This window comes from Drosophila navojoa, chromosome 3 (assembly GCF_054131105.1).
Source record: "Drosophila navojoa isolate 15081-1374.11 chromosome 3, UAZ_NAV_1.0, whole genome shotgun sequence".
NCBI classification, from domain to species: domain Eukaryota; kingdom Metazoa; phylum Arthropoda; class Insecta; order Diptera; family Drosophilidae; genus Drosophila; species Drosophila navojoa.
This window is the reverse complement of record NC_142891.1, coordinates 12,170,775-12,190,753: the sequence shown is the minus strand read 5'-3', so window position 1 is coordinate 12,190,753 and position 19,979 is coordinate 12,170,775. Positions and strand designations below refer to the sequence as shown.

The 19,979-nt window shown below is 35.3% G+C and overlaps 2 protein-coding genes across 4 annotated transcripts in view; one reads left to right on the top strand and one right to left on the bottom strand.

Annotated features, from left to right (window-relative positions):
- Ddr (discoidin domain-containing receptor 2) overlaps positions 1 to 18,730 on the top strand; it is a 111,974-nt gene extending 93,244 nt beyond the window's left edge. For 2 of the 3 annotated variants that reach the window (XM_089256934.1, XM_089256933.1), the window contains exons 14-16: positions 15,763 to 15,925; positions 18,289 to 18,438; positions 18,532 to 18,730. In XM_089256934.1, the coding sequence (XP_089113060.1) occupies positions 15,763 to 15,925; positions 18,289 to 18,438; positions 18,532 to 18,696 (478 nt within the window). In that variant the 3' untranslated portion in view covers positions 18,697 to 18,730. Of the gene's footprint in view, positions 1 to 3,820; positions 3,855 to 15,762; positions 15,926 to 18,288; positions 18,439 to 18,531 lie in introns of those variants that run through there. The other variant, XM_089256936.1, reaches the window with a different exon arrangement.
- LOC115563720 (pfs47 receptor) lies at positions 1,753 to 2,416 on the bottom strand. Its single transcript, XM_030387158.2, has one exon. It carries the CDS (start codon positions 2,367 to 2,369, stop codon positions 1,809 to 1,811), a length of 561 nt encoding a protein of 186 aa, XP_030243018.1. The 5' UTR covers positions 2,370 to 2,416; the 3' UTR covers positions 1,753 to 1,808.
- Positions 18,731 to 19,979: the final 1,249 nt, after the last annotated feature.

Sequence of the window (19,979 nt, the reverse complement as noted above, 5' to 3'; positions counted from 1 at the left end):
TCTGCTTTTCGCATAAAAATCCTTTTGCACACTTTGCAGCATGCAGCATGGGAGCATGAGGCATACAGCAAGGAAGCCGCTTGCATAAAATGAGCACATTAGCCTAAAAGCAGGCAGCATAAACTGTGCACAACTCCAGCGTCAGCTCACTGCTGGGAGCAGAAGGTGTTGCACTGGGCAAAGAAATAAATAAAACCTACACAAAGGAATGCCAGTTGAGATAAAAGACTAAATACCCTAGCAGATAACTAAGAAATGTATAACTAATACTAATATTCATAATACTAATACTTATAATCATGATCCTATATTATTATGCTCTGAGATTACTACAGTTTAAGTTTCAAAATTTAATCTTAACAAAATTTCAACAAGAATAAGAAATAGTAGATAGATAGTCAATGCATACGGCTTTAACCAAAAACCTAATGGATTAAAAATATAACATATAAATTACTTATTTATTACATTATTTATTTTCATTTTTTATCATATATTTTAATCTATTTGTATAGACTTCTTTTTTTTAATAATGAGGGGACCTAATATAAAAATAATTTAAATTATTTTGTTATAATATACTATTTAAAAATAATTTCGGTATTCTAATTTTATTAGTTTTGATATTTGTATTAGATTTTATGAACTTGCCTTTTTTATTAATGATGGGAATTTGTTTAATAAATGAATAATATACAAAATAATTTCATTATAAAAAATAAAAATTAATCAGTATATTTTATATTGAAAATTCTAGTAATTATTACTCTAGAGAGCTGACAAATTTTATCCTTGCCGAGTAGGACACATATCGCAAATTTATCATACCCCTTTGGTTCGCTTCTAATGGGTACTCGACATAAAAACAAAAGGCGCTCCACTGCATGCAGCTGTTTTTATGTAACTGCCAGTGGTGCTGCAGCTTGTTGCATATGCATGCCTAGGCGTAATGCGTGAAGTCTGGACAGCGCAATGGCAACAACAACATAATTGCTATATAAACTGAATGAGCTTGCCTGACTTCTGACTGTCTGCGTGTGTGTGTGTGTGACTCTCTCTATCTCTCTCTCTCACTCGCTCTCTGTCTCCTTTTGTTGCTTTCTGTTGTGTTTATATTATTTTTGGCATGCGCCGGGAATTGTTTTTGGCTCACGTAACTAGCAGCAAAAGCGACTCGTGCTCATAATAAAACTTTTACTATGACAGTAAAATTTTAATAAAATCACTGCAAAACTACAAAGCACTTGAGCTACAATACGTACCAGACCAGACCGAGACCGAGACCAAGACCAGACCAGACCCTACCCAACAGCCATGTTCACTGGATGCCCGAGACTTACGAGCAGAGTGTATTAGTCTTAGTCGTGTTGTTGCTGTCGTTAACTGAAGAGAGTCGTATTAAGTATAACGCAATTGAAGAAAGCAAAAGACATAGAGAAAACACTTTGTAACATACTTGAAGTATTTATAGATAAAAAGGCATTAGATGAAAACTAGTATAAGTATCTATTAAGTAATTCAAAGCTTACAAGATAGACAAACAGTTTTTATTTAGAATTAATATTTGCAATATACTATTACATTTGTAAATTTTAATATTATTGATTAAATTTTGTGCATATTAAGCCTAATAGTTTTGTAAATAATTAATATTTCAGATATTAAGTTCGTACACTTGGCTTGTGCTTTTCTTTAATTTAAATATTAATACTCTGAACCAATTCATTTAAATTATATTTTAATTAATCAAAATTTAATTTATTCATGTTCATTTATTTATGATTTAACATTCAAATCAATCAATTAATTTAAATATTGATGGCTGCCCTCTGTATTGGGGTAACTTTACGAACGAGCACCTCGTACTTGCTCAACTGTCTCAGAGGGAAGCTCTCGTCTTGGATGAAGCAAAGCCTTTTTGACAATAGGAGAGTGCCGATAAAAATGCCACCATCGGTCTTAGCACGACAAACGTAGACGCGCTCTTCTTGAACGGTTGTGCCAACAGATACAGCATGCCTCTCTCTAAACCCATCGTAGCTGCGCACCCAGTTATAGGTGAGGGTCGCATTGGATATCAACAGCTCGTAGTAGGGGGCCTTCTTACCGAATGAATCGTTGTTAAAGGTAGCGTATCCAGTCTCGGCTTTAACACGTGCTGGCAGCACTGAGCTGGCGTAATCTGTGCGTCCCACATAGCTGTAGTATCCATCTGAATCGATGCCTCCGAGCACAGCATTTTCAGGGAAATTCGCGGACTTATCGGAAACCACCCAGTTATCCGTAGTGTCGTACGAGCCGCAATGAATAGTGCCCAGCAGCTGGGCAAAAATCAATGCACACGCGACGAGTTTCATTGATGAATACATCGTACAAACTGCTCGATAACAAATCGAAGACTGTTCTGATCATGTGGAGTGGGCCTCATACTTATATATGCTTCTGATTATTATTATAGGGAATCACTCGCACTGATAAGCACTAGTGCTATAAATCTTCATGGATGTGGGGGTTAGCCTTTTGCATTAAATATAGATAAGGTTTGAGAATATTTCGTAAAATATTTCGTAATACTATTAAATGTCACTTAACTACTAAATGACTAACTTCTAGGGAACTAAAACAGAGTTAACCGAAGGTTTTCTGATAACAATGGAGGGCTGTCAGCAAACACACAAGTTCAAGTAATACATATAGACATTTTACTGAGAAATTGTGACCATTTTTTATTATCTTTATACATAGTTTTTGATTTATTAAGTAGTATGATCATGTTTTCTATAATGGAATTACATTATTCGCTTGAAATAGATCAATATGTATTTTTATTTTTGAATTGCACGTCGATACTTATGTTTATTTATACATATATATATATGAGAGGTATTTACCTCTTAATAAGTCTTTAAGCTCCCCTTAGTACCCAGTTCTGTACAATGCACGTATAAATCAATTGCGCCACGCCTACCTAAAAAATACATATAAATCAAATCAATCCCTGATGTAAACCTAACCCAACCGAAAAACAAAAGCCGCCCAAATAATAAAGCCAATGGAAAAACCAGAAGCAAAAATAAAAATCTCCACAAAAGAGAAAGGAAACGCTTGAATTAATTTGCATTATTAAATCGTTCGCATAAATCGTACAGCAGCAGTAACAAATACAACAATGGAATAACAAAAAAAAAAAAAGCAATACGATAATTAAAACATCCCCAAGGAGCTTGGAACTAATTGCCGCAGCCCTTTGGCAGTTGGCGGCGAGTGTTATAAATAAATAAATGAAAGCCAAACCAAGCCAATCCAAACCGAACCGAACCAAAACGAACCAAAGTCAACGCCATGCATAAATTATAAGCAAGTGTGGCTCTGGCGCCTTAATTTATGCTTTAAAATTTCATATTAATAGCGCACAGCATGAAAATTGGCTCAGCGAACAGAGAGGCAGCGAGAGAAAGAGACAGAGCGAAAGCAGCCAACAGCCAACACAGCGAGGGCAATCGTGAGCGCGAGAAATTTGTTGCAAACGCACTAATTCAATAATTTATGCACATTTTTTACCACATGAACGCATTTGGGCAACTGCAAGGCTTCCCGAATCCTTTTTCTGACAATTTTAATTAAAATTAAGTAAATGGCAATGCAAAACGGCTTCAATTTATATATACATACCCTGTAATTTTAATTGTTTTCAATTTTAATTTGTATATACAACAAATAATTTATAATACGTTTTACATTTATATTTAAATATAAAAAATATATTTAAAATATCATTTAGTAAAATTAGTTTTGCATACACTCCTCTGCAACATTACAGGGTATACACATGCATATAAATAATATTCAATCCAGGGCAATGAAGGCATATTGAGTGAGGTACTTTTGGCTTGGCGTGCGTTTCAAATTGAGCGGATTAAGTTTAATTACAATTTTTCGCTTATGGTGGGTGGGACACAGAGCCACAAGCACACGCACACGCACACACTTGCACATGACATACGCAGAAGGGACGAACATGCAGCAGCTCCTTTGTGCAATGCATTTGTAAGGGTTGTTCCTTTTGTCTGGCGCATAAATGAAAAGTAAACCTTTATGCAACACTCTGCGGGATGCAATGCAATGCAGACCGAGACCAAAAGCAGAACCGCATTTAAAGCCGAAACCCCCCTGAATCAACCCCCTCACACAGACCCAGACACACACACACCCAGGCGTTCCATATCTGTGGAAAATTCGTTACGCACACGTGTTCAATGTCGGCCTAGCCGACGTCCCACATCAGCTCCTGTTGCGCTCAGTGCTTATAATTGGATTTAGTTGTCGTTAAGTTTGGACTGCTTATTGTTTTGCGTCCGCTCGTGCATATGTTGGTTGTCATTATTGGCACCCAACAGCCAAGGCGACGATGCCAAGGCAATCTTCCAGCCAGCATCGCGTGCTATGTTGACTATGGACACAGGCTAAATGCATTCGCCTTTTGGGGTTGCCGCTTCTGAAAGCATTTAGCCCATTGAAATTACAGAGCCCATAAGGAAAACTGATTACTTTACAGACGACTTAGACATCGCATTGTTGGCAACGTGTCAGGAGGGTGGACAAGGTTAATTAAATGCAATATTGAATCGTAATGTACGGCTCAAGCTCATAATGAATATTATTGTGCTGAGGCCAAGAGCTTGCTGACCCAAGTCTGATTTATGGATACCATTTCAAACAGTGCTAAAAGAGACCAACATGAGAGCATTCAAGACCATCAATTACACAAATTAATCAATAATTATAAAGAATATATTTTATGAAGAATATATTCATATATACTTTATTTATATATTTTATTTTTTTCTCAATATGTTAAAAGTTTTTTATTATTATTATTATTATTATTATTATTTCAATTTAAAATTTTTGTATTGACTAATTTTTATTATTAATTATAAATTTTATATTAATTTGACTAATTTTTATTATTAATTATAATTATTTTATTAATTACATTTAATTTCGGGCTGTTTTCGCAGCTCTTGAGTATTTGTATCTATCATTTATCAGCCTAGGTAATTTATTTGTTTATCCGCATTATATTTTATTCAACACTTTTCATTTATCGATAAATACTTTTAATTAATAAAGCAAAAAGTATATCAGTTTACTATATACGATTCGAGCAGCTTATCTGCAAATTAAGTCAAATCATTTGATTGGCTTTTAAAGCCTTTTTCTTAGTCCATAGTCTAGCTTCTAGCTGACACTTCGGAACCTGAAACGCTACGAATTATTTACAGAGTAATTACGTCTAATGCTATGCCCTCCGCTCAAGTCTGGCGTCTGCTGGCTGGCTCTGCTTGCTGGCCACATGGTCCTCTAATTACTTTCGAAAATTGTGATCAATCACACGGTATACACACATACACACCTATAAATAAATATACAGAGTACAGTATGTATTCATGTATATATATATATACGCTACTTGTTGTTGTTCAAAGCTTCAACCCCACAGCCGCTGCTGCATAATGACCAAGTCAGTGTAGCAAACACCTCAGAGTCAACGCCAGAAGCCAATGGCATGGCTAAAAGCATTTCAGCCTTAATCGTTTCATGTCGCGCGACAAGTTAAACCCACAGCCAATCCCCCACAGCTCCTCGACAACCTTCTTCATCGATGGTGGAGCCATACAGCTAGCTAACTGGTGGTCGCAACCATTCCAACGACGAGCCGTGGTCAGCTGTGCGTCAGATTTGTGTAGATTAGCTGAACATTTGGGTCTGGGGTCTTGTGCCTGGCAGGCGCTCTTAGTAATAATTGCAAATCAATGACAGGGAAATTCAATTCAAAGGCTGCCAGGCGACACCGCAACAGCAACAGCAACAACAACAGCAACAACAACAACTATCAACACAACAATACAGGCAACATGGAGGCAGCTTGAAATTTCAATTCGATCGATTTGCAATTGACAAAAAGCGTGCCGCACCAAATGTTGCCCGTCCTACGTGGGTAGAGGGGGCCAACTCCACGGGATTTGCGTTTAAATGACCAACGCAATTATGGCCAAGCATAATTATAGCTGTGTGGGTATATGTTTGTATATAAAGATGTGTACGTCGATATGTATTCGTGTGTGCATGCGCCATTGTGTATGACAGCGGTCGTGCGTATCTGCGTTATATTGGAAAATTTAATTGATTTAATCAAATAATGACAAAGATTAATGTGGTTTATTAACAGAGACGTCAAGAATGGTGGTCCGATAATTTTGTTCTAATATAGAATACTTAACAAATTACATTTTTGTGGAGCTAAAAGTTAATTAGAATTTATAAAGATAAAATTTATGTTATATTCGTTTGAAATAATAATTTAAAATAGCATTTTAATAATAATAATAGTTTATGTAACAAATTTAAAAAAAAAAAACATAGTTTGTTTATAGTAAAAAAAATTAGTATTAAAGAAAAAGGATTAATAAAATATTTAATACGCTTTGAAAAAATTTGTATATACATTTTTAACACTTTCAATGCCATAAGCAATATTTCACATAAATATTAAAAAATAAATATATAAAACATAAAATAAAATAGTTTATTTACAGTAAAGAATTAACATTCATAAATTTTGAAAACATTTTGTATACAACTTTTTAAAGGTTTAACAATTTCATTGCCGTAAATAATAATTGAACGTAAACAAATTCTTTTAAGTGGAACAGCGCAAAACATTCGCTTAATATTTATAATCATATACAATTCGATTTAGCTAATTTGACCCCTCTTTCAATTAATATGTCGCCCTACTTCATTGTTTATCTGTGTCTGTGTCTGTTTATCTTGCATTTTTGTCGCATTGTGTATTTGCTTTGTGTAAGCGAGCTAATTGTTTTTAAATGCAAAACTATAAATATGCAAAGCATCTACATATACAAGCACACAAGTATACATGTGCGCCATTCAATGGCTGCATATTTACAAGCAATAATTTATTAAATGGTAATTGTTTATGGCATATTATGGTCATTATGGTGCATGCATTCATTTATTTTAATATGCCTTCGATCAACACACACGCAATGTAATACACACATTGACACACGCACACAGCTAACAATTTCAATCAATTGTCATTTGCATAAAATCAACATTAAAACGGCGGCGTCCTCCAACCACAATCCCAAAAAAAAAATTAAAAAAATAAAAAAAAAACACACAGAACAAAGTACAAAGAAAATTTCCAACCCAGCGAAATTTTAATTAAAAATCAGCTTACAACAATGGAGAGCAACAACGAAAATTTCTACCGAAAAAAAATTGCCGAGCAACATGCAAAAATTGTTTTTGGCTCGCTGCAAAAGTGAAAGTCACTAAATTTGAAAAACGAAAATTGCTGCGCGCGCAGCGAGAACTGCAATAAATTTCCAGTCAAGATCCCGGAGAAAAAAAATGCGCATAAATTAAACGTAAAATGTTGCCAAGTGCAACTGGAGTTTACGATAGTTAGTTAGTTCCACGGCAGGTGGCAAAAGGGTTGCGGGTGGGCTGGCTCTGCCAGCGGGCACTTGGCTTAGACGCAGGCATTGCAGTGAAAGTAAAGTAGTTAAAGTGAAAGCCCTCAAATGCAGACGATTTGCATAAATGCAAATTTATAGCGAATTGTGTGCGAGAGAGTTGCCGTTAAGAGCACACACAGCCGGGCACAGCACATCACTCAAAATGACGTCCACGCACTAATGAAGCAACAAAATGGGCGTGGCAAGCGACGACTGAAAAATAACAATGGGCGTTGCGTTTCAACAGCGCGGCACTGATTTGATAAAATACGCCCCAGCTATAAAGCTAATGCATTTGCAGTGCAAAAGCATAAAAAAGTGAAGATTACATAAAAAACATAAGATTGAAGAGAAATATATGCAAATATATGGTGAATAAAACACACAAGCAATTCATGCTGAAAATGTTTGATATTATCGGCAAAGAATAGAGTTGTAAATTATGAAACTATGGAAGAAAAAGAAGAAGAAAAAAAAACAGATTCGTAGATTTTAGTTCATTTTTAATTCGTATTTTATTTGCTACCCGTCTCCAGCTAAACTATAAGTAAATTGACTCTACTGAACTCAATTCATATATTTAGCTACTCCTCTCTCCATCCATCACATCGTGGCGCTCTCGATTACTAAAAGTATGATCTAGTAATCGTTTCATAACTAAACAATAAACCTTTTGCTGCTATTGCATAGAACAACTGACTCATAGAAGATGGATGCAATGCATTGGGCTAGCTAGTAATTATATGCTATTTGGCAATCTATATTCAAATTCCGTTTGCTCCACATATCCAATTTTACACTCACTCAACTCATTAGCCTTGCAAAGTCGCATCGAAAGCTGTTGACTTTTGATGGGCAACTTTGATTCCATTTATGACCTCGGCAGGGCACAGCCCTGCCAACCCATTCGACTGCCAACGAGTTGCATTCAAAGTCAATCAATACGTTTGGGGATATAGCAACTACTTCCGCCTGGCTGCACGTTATTTCCTGCTCCCTGATGTTGCAGCACAGACAGCGTCTGGCCAAGTGACCGCGCCAGTGCCATGACAACGTCAGTCGCATTGCCAGCTTCAGCTTCAGCTTCAGCAATAACAACAACAACAACTTCATTTCATTTTATTTTGCACGCATCCGCGTTGTCAAGGGTTAAATGCATATATAGCATGCTCCCTACCCCTCGACTTCCCCCCAATTTGACCTTTATTGGCAACGGCAACCATTTGCTTCCACCTGATCACATTTCACACGGTCGCAGCAAAGACACCCTTTGCCACGTCCCAAACATCTGTAGCGCCCCTCAACACCTTTATACCCTTTTCCATGCTCGTAACAATTTTTGCATGCGTTGACATGTGAAATTGTTGCGCAAGTCTCCAGGCGATGCTTTTGCTGCTGTTTGTGCTTGTCTTCTATTTGTTATTGTTGTCCTTGTTGCTGTTGCTGCTGATGCTGATGCTGCTACTGCAGTTGTTGTTGCTGTTGTTGTAGCTATTGTTACAGCTACCCTGTTTGGGGGCATGGTGTTGCTATTTTAATTAATGGTTACATGTCAACTGCATGCAAATAGGTTAAAAGGCTGCCAATTTCCGTATAAATATAGCCAAATGTCCACTCATAAAGCAGTTACCTTAAAACGAGGCTAACTAAACAGTTAATCCGCTGATTTATATATGATAATATGATAATACTGACAAGCAATATATTAATTAATGAGAATTTCATTTATGTAATATATTATATATAATAATTTGGAATTTATTAGAAACTCATTTAAAAGAGACTAAGCTCTATGTATATTCATGATAACGACAGAACGATAAGAAGAGAGGGAAGACGAGGAGAGTGAAAGAGAAACTAACAGCAAAATAAATTTAAAGATAATGCGAATGAAGCAGAAAAAATTTTTATGGACTGATAGGAAGAAAAACGTAATTTTTTAATAATTATTAACCAAATATTCTCCATTATCCTATGCATACAATAAACTCTATTATTTTCCAGCTTAATTCAAATTTAAAATATATATAAAGTAAGCTTTAATGGGCAGCTTAAGAAAGAGAGAGATAGAGTGAATAAGAAAGCCAGCTAAATAGACTGTAATCTCTCTGCCCATGCTTAAATTTTTAAGTTTATAATTCACTAAAAATATTCTATATTGAAAAAAGTCTTCCACAGTGTCCAATTCATATAGCAAACTCTTTTGCCATTCCATCTTAATTAAAATTAAATAAAATATATTTTTTGATACATTCCTTTTCCTAGTCACATTTATCATATATATATGTATATGGACTTAGCTTAAAGCCATAAAGTAAACTAAATCAGAGCTAAGACTGTTAAAAAATCAATCATAAATGCAAAAGGCGGCCCAAACGTGCCCTTTGGCCATTGAGGCTGAGGGCATAACTCTTCACCGTTATCATTAGCATACATTACGGCTTGACCCTCAAGTGCTGTCCAAATGGCCTATTATGTGCTTGTAGCTGGTTGCTCCATTGGCTTCCTAACTCATTTTTTTTTTTTTTTTTTTTTTTGTTCCTTTTGGCTGTTGTCAATGGCAAAGGTTCCATACGAGCACGAGCACGCGTATATGTGTATGTGTGTCTTTGGGTCTCCTCTGTTCAGCAATAACTGTGTGTGTGTGTGTGTTTGTGTGACCAGAGCAAATGATAATAGTAGTTGGCTTGTCGCACACAAACACAATGCAATGTGAAGCACTCCCCTCGGCCGATGCTGACCGAGTGATAAAAAAAAAAAGGAGCGAGAAAGAGCTCAGTTCAGCTCGTGCGCTGTATTGTAGTTGTTTCGCTGGTGTCCTTCATTCATGGACTCATTCATTCAAGCGTTTCAATTGAGTGGAAAGCTAAGGCTGCACGCTCCACGCCAGTCCCGGTTCTTCATAAGCTTATAAGCTCGTTTGGCCCCGAACCATGTGTATTTCCTGCTCATAGTTTTCGTTTTGGCTTTCGCCTTTCTTCATTTTCTCGTTCTGCTTCCCTCCTTTTTTTTTTCAATTTAACAACCGTTTTTGTGGCCGTACAGCATGTCTATTATGTTGATGATGTCCTTTGACAATATGTCCTAGCCTTCCTAGCCTTCCCAGCCGTCCAGTAATGGTTATCTCCAGAGTTTGGCGTTTGTCGCTCGTCCGCTGGCATTGGTATCAAGGATACTCAAAAGCCGGGCTGGTTGCTTTGGTTTTGTTTTTCAACTGATTGCAGCATCTGCTTTGTGGTTCTCACTGATGTTGTATAATACATAAAAAATATACAAAATCGAGTAAGGGACAACAGGGCTTGACGGAATTGTGTCAATGAATCATTTGAATAAGTTGGTTAAATGTAAGTCAACTAACAGAGAAAATAGGCGATTCAATGAACTGCCATTAGTTTATTTGTCTTTAAAATAGCTTTCAATGAGAGCCAATGCTTAAGTAACATAATATTCACTTTACGCCAATGAGATTTTTATTTAAGATTGCTAACAAAATTTCGATTAGAGACCAAAATTCCAATTAATTTAAAGTATTACATTATTTCCAGGAAAAGTGAAGTGAAGAAGTGAAACATTAGAAATTAAAAATTGATTTAAATTACATACAAATATTATTTATGAGAAATATAGTCTCATTAAGACTTGTTTTATTTTTTTATAATAAGAAAAACCTCAATTCTTGCATAAGCTTTTATCTCAGTTATATGGTTCTATATTAGTGGCAGTATATCGACCCAATTCCCTCTACCGAGCTCCACAATCGATTTCATTTGGTAATCCAATATGGTTTGGGGGCGGCTTTTGACTTTATTGGTGGTTGAATGCGGATCCACTTCTTAACCCACTTACGACGGCACCCTTTGACCTCGACAAACAGCTCATCAGACTTGAATTTAATTGTTTGTTTTCTTAGTTTATTGAACGGCGGCCGACGGACGTTCGACTGACAACCAGTTGGTCAGTTGGGCACATTCCGTTGATGCACTTAATGTCCATGGCGTGTTTTTAATGGCCATCGTTTTGTCTGGTGAGTTTAATTAACTTCGCTTTAAGCCCAGTGGCCAGCAGCACATGGTACTTTTTCTAATTTATAACCAAGCTGGCAAGACGCCGCGTCCAACGTCCAACACCAAAGCAAATCCCAAAGTCGTTTATTTGTCCTTGCTGCCAGCCATTTTATTTATTTTGTTCGCATCGGATCGCGCCGCGTCTTGTGGCAAATACAGGCCAGGCTACACCAGCTTATGGATGGTACAGAATATGTTATGTGTGTGTGTGTGTGCGCTTTTCTCCAGCTCTGGGCAACTAAAAACCCATAACTATATGTTTTTCTGACACATTTTAAAAGTGCGCCGCAAGTCGCATGCAATTTATTGTTATTGCGTTTTGCACTCGTTTTTCTTTTTTCTCTGTGTTGCTATTTTTTCTTTGTCCTCTCTCTCTCTCTCTCTCTCTCACTCCCTTTTTTGCTTGTATTTTTCGCAAATCCAAGGACATTTTGTTGTGCATTTGTGTTAACCTAATATGCTTGTAATTGCCAACCAAAAAAAAACGGGGAAAAAAATAAATAAAACAAAAAATAGAACAGTGTTCGCTCGGGTTTTTGTTGTTGCTAGCGTCGCTGCTGTTGCTGCTGTTTCTGGCGCACAGCTTGTTAGTGAAAGTTGCGAAAATAACCACTCGAACTAGCAACTCTATTGTCCGCCATTTCGTTTTTGAAAATAAAAGTAATATCCTATACCGGAAAGGGTTATAGTACTTTGCTTGTCAATTTTGATCATTTAAATTACTTAGATATAAATGTCTAAATATATATTTAAAAAATTTAAATATAGTTAAATATAAAATTTAAATTTAAATATAAAATATCAATAAAATAGATAATTTACTTTCCCTTGGGTCATTTAATAATTCAATTATATTTAAGTAATTAAGTAATTTAAACTATCAAAATTCAAATTCGTAACTAATTCTTTCAACATTTGAATATTATGGTTTTACTTTAGATTCAAATTGATAATTATATGAATTTTATATATCATCAAATTAAAATGTTTAAATAACTTTAAATATATTTTTATTTAAAGCTATTTACCATGATTATGACAATCATCAGTTTGTAATACTTACTTAAGCATAACTGTAAAAATTGCCATTCCCTTTTATTTTTATAAATTAAACGTTTCTTGAATTGGTAAATTTTGGTAAATTATAAAAAAAAAATAATAAGATTTAAAATAAAAGTTTAGTAAATTATATTAAAAAAAAATAATAATAATAATGATAAGATAAAAACAAACCCTAAAAGTATAAAAAATTCGTTGTAAAAGAAAACAAATTGTTTTGTAGAGCATACATATGTCGTCCTTCAGTCGTGCGAAAAGTTCTGCTTTGTTTCTCTTGTTTTATTCAGGCAGCTTTTTCTCCATTTGGTCGCTTTAATTTGTTGGTCAGCTTACAAATTTTTATGGCGCATTTTAATTGACGCTGATTCAGCGCCTGAGTCCAAACATGGCACATGGCTGCGCTTTATTTACGGAATATTTTTCTTAACCCAATTTATGGTGAAATTTGTGTGTATGGGTAATTAATTGGGTTAATAGTGCGCGCCCATGTCCGTCTATGCAAAGCAAATGACTCTGGCATTTTAATCATATTACAATCGATTTACCACAAATCACTTTAAAATATACATAGATAGCTAATCAGAGACACTCGTAGCAATCGGCCAATTTCGAAGACAGCAAGCAGATACTTCTTATGCTTGTGGGAGTCGGTGGGCAGGGGAAGGCAGCTTCTGTTTCAACCCTCGAGAAAACCTCGACACGTGTCAGTGTCGCTGTCAATAGATGTCAAGAGCATAGAAAATGGAAATCCTAGTGCGTACATAAACTGCCTAGACAAGCCTACTTAACTACTCACTCAACAAGCGACACTCGATCCATGTTGCAACTGCGTCATATGCCATAGTATATGCTCCTCCCGCCACCGGCTCCTGCAGCGTTCTACCCACACATCGCATGTCAGTTGAAAATTAAACCTTTCACTCAACTCGAATTCAATTGTTGTTGGTTTTTGCCAACGCGCGTCTTCGAAATCGAAATCTATAACGCACGAAATCAGAAACTGTTCGCCATAAAGTGGGGTTGTTTCTATCCGACCTTCCCCGTCGCGCCAGCTAACGTGTGTGGTTTGAGAATTTGGGCTAAACGCATTACACACGACGAGCAGCAGCGAGAGACATGACGAGCCTGACGCTGGCGCACTTGAAGCAGACATTTTATTTGTAATATGACAGCACTTCATATCCTTTTCCAATGATATTAAGAGGCAGCCGAACAACAGGAAATTATGCACGTCAGACCTGTCTGCTTATGTGTAATACTCGTACCAGGTTTTCAGACCAGCTCATTTTGCCCGCTGGCCCTTCGTCAGTTATTTGGTTAGCCCGTACCTCGTCCTCCTCCTCCTCTTGCTTCTCCTCTTCTTACTTCTCCCGCTCCCCCGCTGTCATGTTTGTCAGGTTTTACGGGGTCTTTGCATACTTGATTGCATTTCCGTAAATGAATTGTTGGTCTTGATGAGGGAACAGATGTGCGATAGATGCGAGATAACGATATTGTTTATATTGATTAGGAGCACATTTTCATTAAAAGTAATCCTATATCGTGTATATTTTTAAATAATATTAACATTTCAATTTGTGTAAATTGGAATTTTTTTTAATTTAATATTTCTTTTTTATTTTATTATTTTATATTATTTATATTATATTTTATATTTTTTATTCTGCATATTATATTATGTCTTTTCAAGTTTTAGATCATTATAAAATATTTATATTTTCTCAATTACTAAATAATATATTTTATTTTATTTTATTTTTTATTTTTTTTTTTTTTAAGTTTACTCCTTTGCATACCCATTAAAAATCCTTTTATAAAAATTTTCCACATATTCATTTGACATTTTTCAACAGATTATTTGTCGCATTCTTCATAAATTCCATTCTTTTTGCCATGCACTCGCATATTTTTTAAAGTATGCTCCCTAGGTATGTCATCAGTCATAACCTCAGACTGTCGACGTATTTACTTAACTTTGGCACACTCCGTTTTGCTCAATATCAAATGTTGATTGTGTTTACCATTTCATGGTTTCATTTACGGCACTTCCCCTATGCTGAGCGACGTCCAACTTCCCACTCTCCTTCTTCTTCCCTTCGCTTATATTGTCATTTTCAGTCATGCCTCAACGTTTGCTGTTGATCCCCCCACAGTTTTTGTTGTACCGCCCATCTCTTTGCGTCCTGTTTACGTAGATGGGGTTGTGACTGAAACAATAATACAAAAATATAAAGCTTCCAACTTCAGCTGCTGCTGCTATTGCTGCTGCTGCCCTCAGGGCGCTTTAGTACTCGGCGGACTGACCACTTGCCAGCTTCCAAACGTAAAGTAAAATCTGTTTGGCACCGGCAATGGCCTTAAGCAAGAGACTATATAATCGCTGCACACGAAACTGAATCGTATATACCCTTAAGAGCTAAAATAAAGTATGTAAGCGCCATAATTGAACTGAACTACAGAACAATCGTATTTGGGATTTAATATCGAAAGAAAAGAAATATGAAAGAATGCAAATGCGAATTCGTTGAAAGAATATATTTTTTGAAGTACTTAAATGTTAAATAGAACTTTTCTATTTATTTATGATCAATTCATCAGCAAATAAATATGTCTCAATGTTGCAAACTTCTTGATCAAGTTGCGAATGCCTTCTTCAATGGCACAACAATAATAATCTTCACATGCAACCCCTTTTGATGTGAGGCGCACAGCAGGCAATGGCAAAATGTCAGAGGTCGAGGTGGGCGGAGCAGTTTGTTTGACAGCGACGCTCATTTGAAATGCATGCGACGACAGGATTGGGAATGGGCATGCGAATGGGTAATGGGTAATGGGCATGGGTATGGGCAGAGCTCTGAGTCTGCTTGGCACGAAATTGTGGCAACGACGAAGCAATCAGCTCGTGTCAGCAAGGAGCATATCCTGCCTGACTGACGCTGACGCTGACTTTTCCTCGTCGTTCGGTTGGCTTTTTGGCCTGCGGAAGTGTTTGTTTATTTAATTTCAGGTATTTTTAATTGAATTCTCAATGCTGCCACACAGATTTCTGATGCAAAATCTCTTACTCTCACTCCTCTCTTTACTTACAGAAGCTGCATAATTGGACCCGAGCTGAGTGTTAAAGTCTGTTCCATTGGAACTGTGATAAACCGTTCGGCCTATGCGTCGGACTATTGCCAGCTAGAAGGCACAACGGGCCGACAGACACAGCCAATGCCCATACGCTGGATGGCCTGGGAGAGCGTCCTGCTGGTATGTATACACTACCGACTTATGAAACTTTATACCCCAACATACCCAACAAGTTTGAATTGAGTTTAACAAATGCACCTTGTTCACAATATTTTCTCTTATTCTTGTTATTCTCAGTTTTGCTTTGCTCATTTACTGCATGAACTGTGCACCGAGGCACAAGTTTATAATTATAAATTAATGAACAGTGTTAGCTCTTCCTCTCCCTTACTCTCTCTCTCTCTCTCACTCTTTCTGCCTTACTTTCTGTCTTACTCATTGGTTAGGTCCGAGCAGTCAGTGATAGGTGAGCGACGAGGTGGTCAATCCTTCAAGCAGCTTGACAGCAAAATGAGTTGTAATTGTGTTAATTATTTTTAATTTGCTTTTTCTGCTGCCTCTTTAAGCAGGCGATTTATGTCAGTTACCTTTTCCGGTCTTCAAGCTCGCCGCGCCACATTATAATAAGTCTATTACAATAGCGTGAGTAAGCAAAAAGCGCTTAAAATTTATAAATAACTGTTCCTAATTTACCAAGGCACAAATAATACAACCAGACGAAGCTAATTGAAAGCGATTTGCTAGAGAATTTTATTTTATAATCTGCTTAGTTAGATATGATGTCTCATAATTATATTATAGAAATAAATTAACAATTGTAGAAAATTTACATCAATATAAATAAATAAATAAATAAGGAATTTAGTGTGAACAAAAAATATAAATCAAAATTATTCAGTAATTCTAAATTTTTCGATATCATAAATTTATTAAGCTGGCGATAATAAATTTGTGTACTTTTTAGCTACAATAGTTGTGAAATAACTTATTCATTTTAACCAAGAGTTACAAATATAGCCCGAACATTTATGAGTTTCTAAATAACGAACTCGACTATAAATTAAGACTTTCAATTAGCCGACATGTGCTTGGAGTGCAATAACCCCAGCATATATGAATAGAGCATGTATCAAAGCTCGCTCAGCTTATCTGAAATGCCAACCGAGCACTTTAATTTGCGCTGCAAATGGCATAGGGCTTCGTTTTTATTACAGCGTAAACAAACGAAGCGCAAACAACGAGCAAAAAATTAAGAGTAGAAAATAAAAATAAATAAAAAAAAAAAAAAAAACGAAAATAGAACCGAAACATAGGAAAAATATTTTAGAAATCCCCTAGCGCAAAACCGCACTAAATAAATTAATTAACTACATGAAAAACGGCACAGACAACGGAACAAAACAGCCGTACGGACAAAGGACATGTATGAAGTTTGCGGCAAAACCAGAGCGTTTAGAGAGGCAAGGGACAGAAATGAAATTCATGGATAAGCTAACGCATATGTATATATAGCACTAGATCTAGACCCATGTTGGCTGTTGAGGCTGTTTCTGTTGTTGTTGCTATTGTTGCCGTTATACCCATGAACCCACTCGAAATGGGTAGTCGAGTCGTATAATACATATTTTTGTAGGCAGAATATATATATTCTCGTTAAATATATATATTCAGATATTCAGGCGGGCTACATTAACCAGTTTCTTAGGAAGTGTATAGAACTTTGATATATATGCCTCAAGCAATTATAATAAATAAGAATATAAAAGTATTGAATCTATATCAATATTTACTCTAACTATCAGTGCTGTAGTTATTGAATAATAACACATTTTATTTACTATTTTTTTTATTTATTTTTTTTTAGTTTTATTTAATTTTATTTATTTATATATTTATTTTTTTTTTTTTAATATAACTAACACTTATAACTAAATAAATATTTATTGCATTAATATCAAAGTATTCGCAGTGAAAAAATATAACTATTTAATTTTTTAAAAATTCCAAAAAATTATATTCACTATATTAAAACTTTCTTATTTTCTATATATAACTATAAATTCCCATAATAAATAAATATCAAATAGATATGCATAAAATATTGCAAGGTATCTTTTAGTCAACCGCACCCTACTAAAGCACGCTTTTACTTGTCATTATTGTATGCCTGTTTGTTTGTATATTGCCATGTGTGTGTGTATGTGTGTGTGTTTTAGACAACGTTGTACAAGCTGCTTTTAGAGTTGTGCCATTGCCTTTGGGGCAAATGAGCGGCAAAACAGTGGCAGCGAGAGGGGGCCCTGAGTTGCTCTTTGGTATTTATACATATGTTTATTAAAAAGCGCAAAAGTTGCCTTAAAGGATATCTGTGTGTGCGCATGAATGGCTTTTGTGCCGCCGTGTAGCAACAACAGCAACAACAACAACAACACGAATGATAACCACAAAATCCTTAAGCCAAAACGAAAACAAACGAGAAAGCCTTGTGGCCATATCCGACTATTCATATTAATAAGGAGAAACAAAAACGGATTTAATTGCAGGCCAAATTCAGCACAAAGTCGGATGTTTGGTCCTTTGCCGTTACCCTGTGGGAGATATTGACATTCGCCCGAGAACAGCCATATGAGCACATGACAGATGCGAATGTTATTGAAAACATTGGACATATCTATCAGGACGATAAAATGCATGTAAGTAGTAAAGCAAAATACCATCTCTATATTCACATACAACTGTATATACACATCGATTTTATATATGTATATACATATGTATATTTGCAGGAACTGTTGCCAATGCCACTCAACTGTCCGCGCGAAATTTACGATCTCATGTGCGAATGCTGGCAACGCAACGAATCAAGTCGTCCCAATTTCCGGGAGATACATTTGTTTCTGCAGCGCAAGAATTTAGGTTTTAAGCCCAACACCCAAACGCTGATGTATTGAAATTGTAAAAAAAAAAAGAAAAGAAAAACAAAAACCCACACAAGCAACAAAAAAAATAATGAAAAAGAACCCACTCACGATTTTAGCACATATTTGAAATACATATAGGTATATATACATATATATCAAATATTACATGGTAAACTTTAATTCAAAACAGTTAAAGAAAAACAAAATCTAAATAAAAAGAAAACACAATGCGAATTTTATGCATTTATATGAGGAAATGCATTTAAAAATAAACAATGTGCAAGCGAAACTACGGCTAGTCGTGTTTTAAATAGCCCCAACCAAACTATTATCAAATTTGAAACAACTGAACTTTAGCTTGGCCTGCCTGACTAGGAGAACTCATTATATGCTCTGAAATCTTATATTCTATGTATGCAGAAATTTGTATTATGTATGTATTAATAGTGAGTGACTTACCTATTGTTTTTCTTACTATCCATCTACTGATTTTCACTTTCACATTACACTACACCATTCTGAAATGAAAAAAAAATATATATAATAATAATAATAATAAGATTTTAATAATATTTATATTAACAATCGTCGAGCAAATATATTTTATGCGCTATCTTTTCTCACATTTTAAACTAAAAGAAATTAAGTTCAATTACTCCAAAATATCCTTCTTATCCATTCACTAATTATTTTGTAAAATATTTTAAATAATCTTCGAGCAAATTCCTTTCTATGTGATACCTTTTTCAATATGTTAATCTAATTCCTTAAAATAAGGATATATTTAGTTTATAATTATACTAAATTTAAATTAATTTCAGTTACCTTAAAAAAAAGTTTTTTGGCTTAATTTTCTGTTGCAACGATTTTTCATAAACTAAAATCTTCTCAAGCATTTCTTATATATTTTACTGTTTTGGTTGGGGCATAATGCACTTAATACTACATAATAATATCTATATATATATATTATAAGTGATTTATTGGTCAAACACAGGAGATGCTTAGTATTAGCTTAGCTTTAAGGGCAAATTCAAGTCAATAGCTTAAGATTTTTGCATTCGAACATAATTCAAATAGCATTGTAAATATAGACTTCAACAGATAGAAAAACTATACACAATTCACAATTTTTGGCATATGATAGACCTAAGTATTTGTAGTACTGTACGCGTATTCTATGAAATAGAATCTAAAAAAAAAAAAAGTAAACATTGACATATGTGTGTACCTATCGCTCCTCCACCTGAACGCTATCTATCGAATAATTTTGCTTTAAATGTATATACCCAGAAAACCAAAGGAACTATATT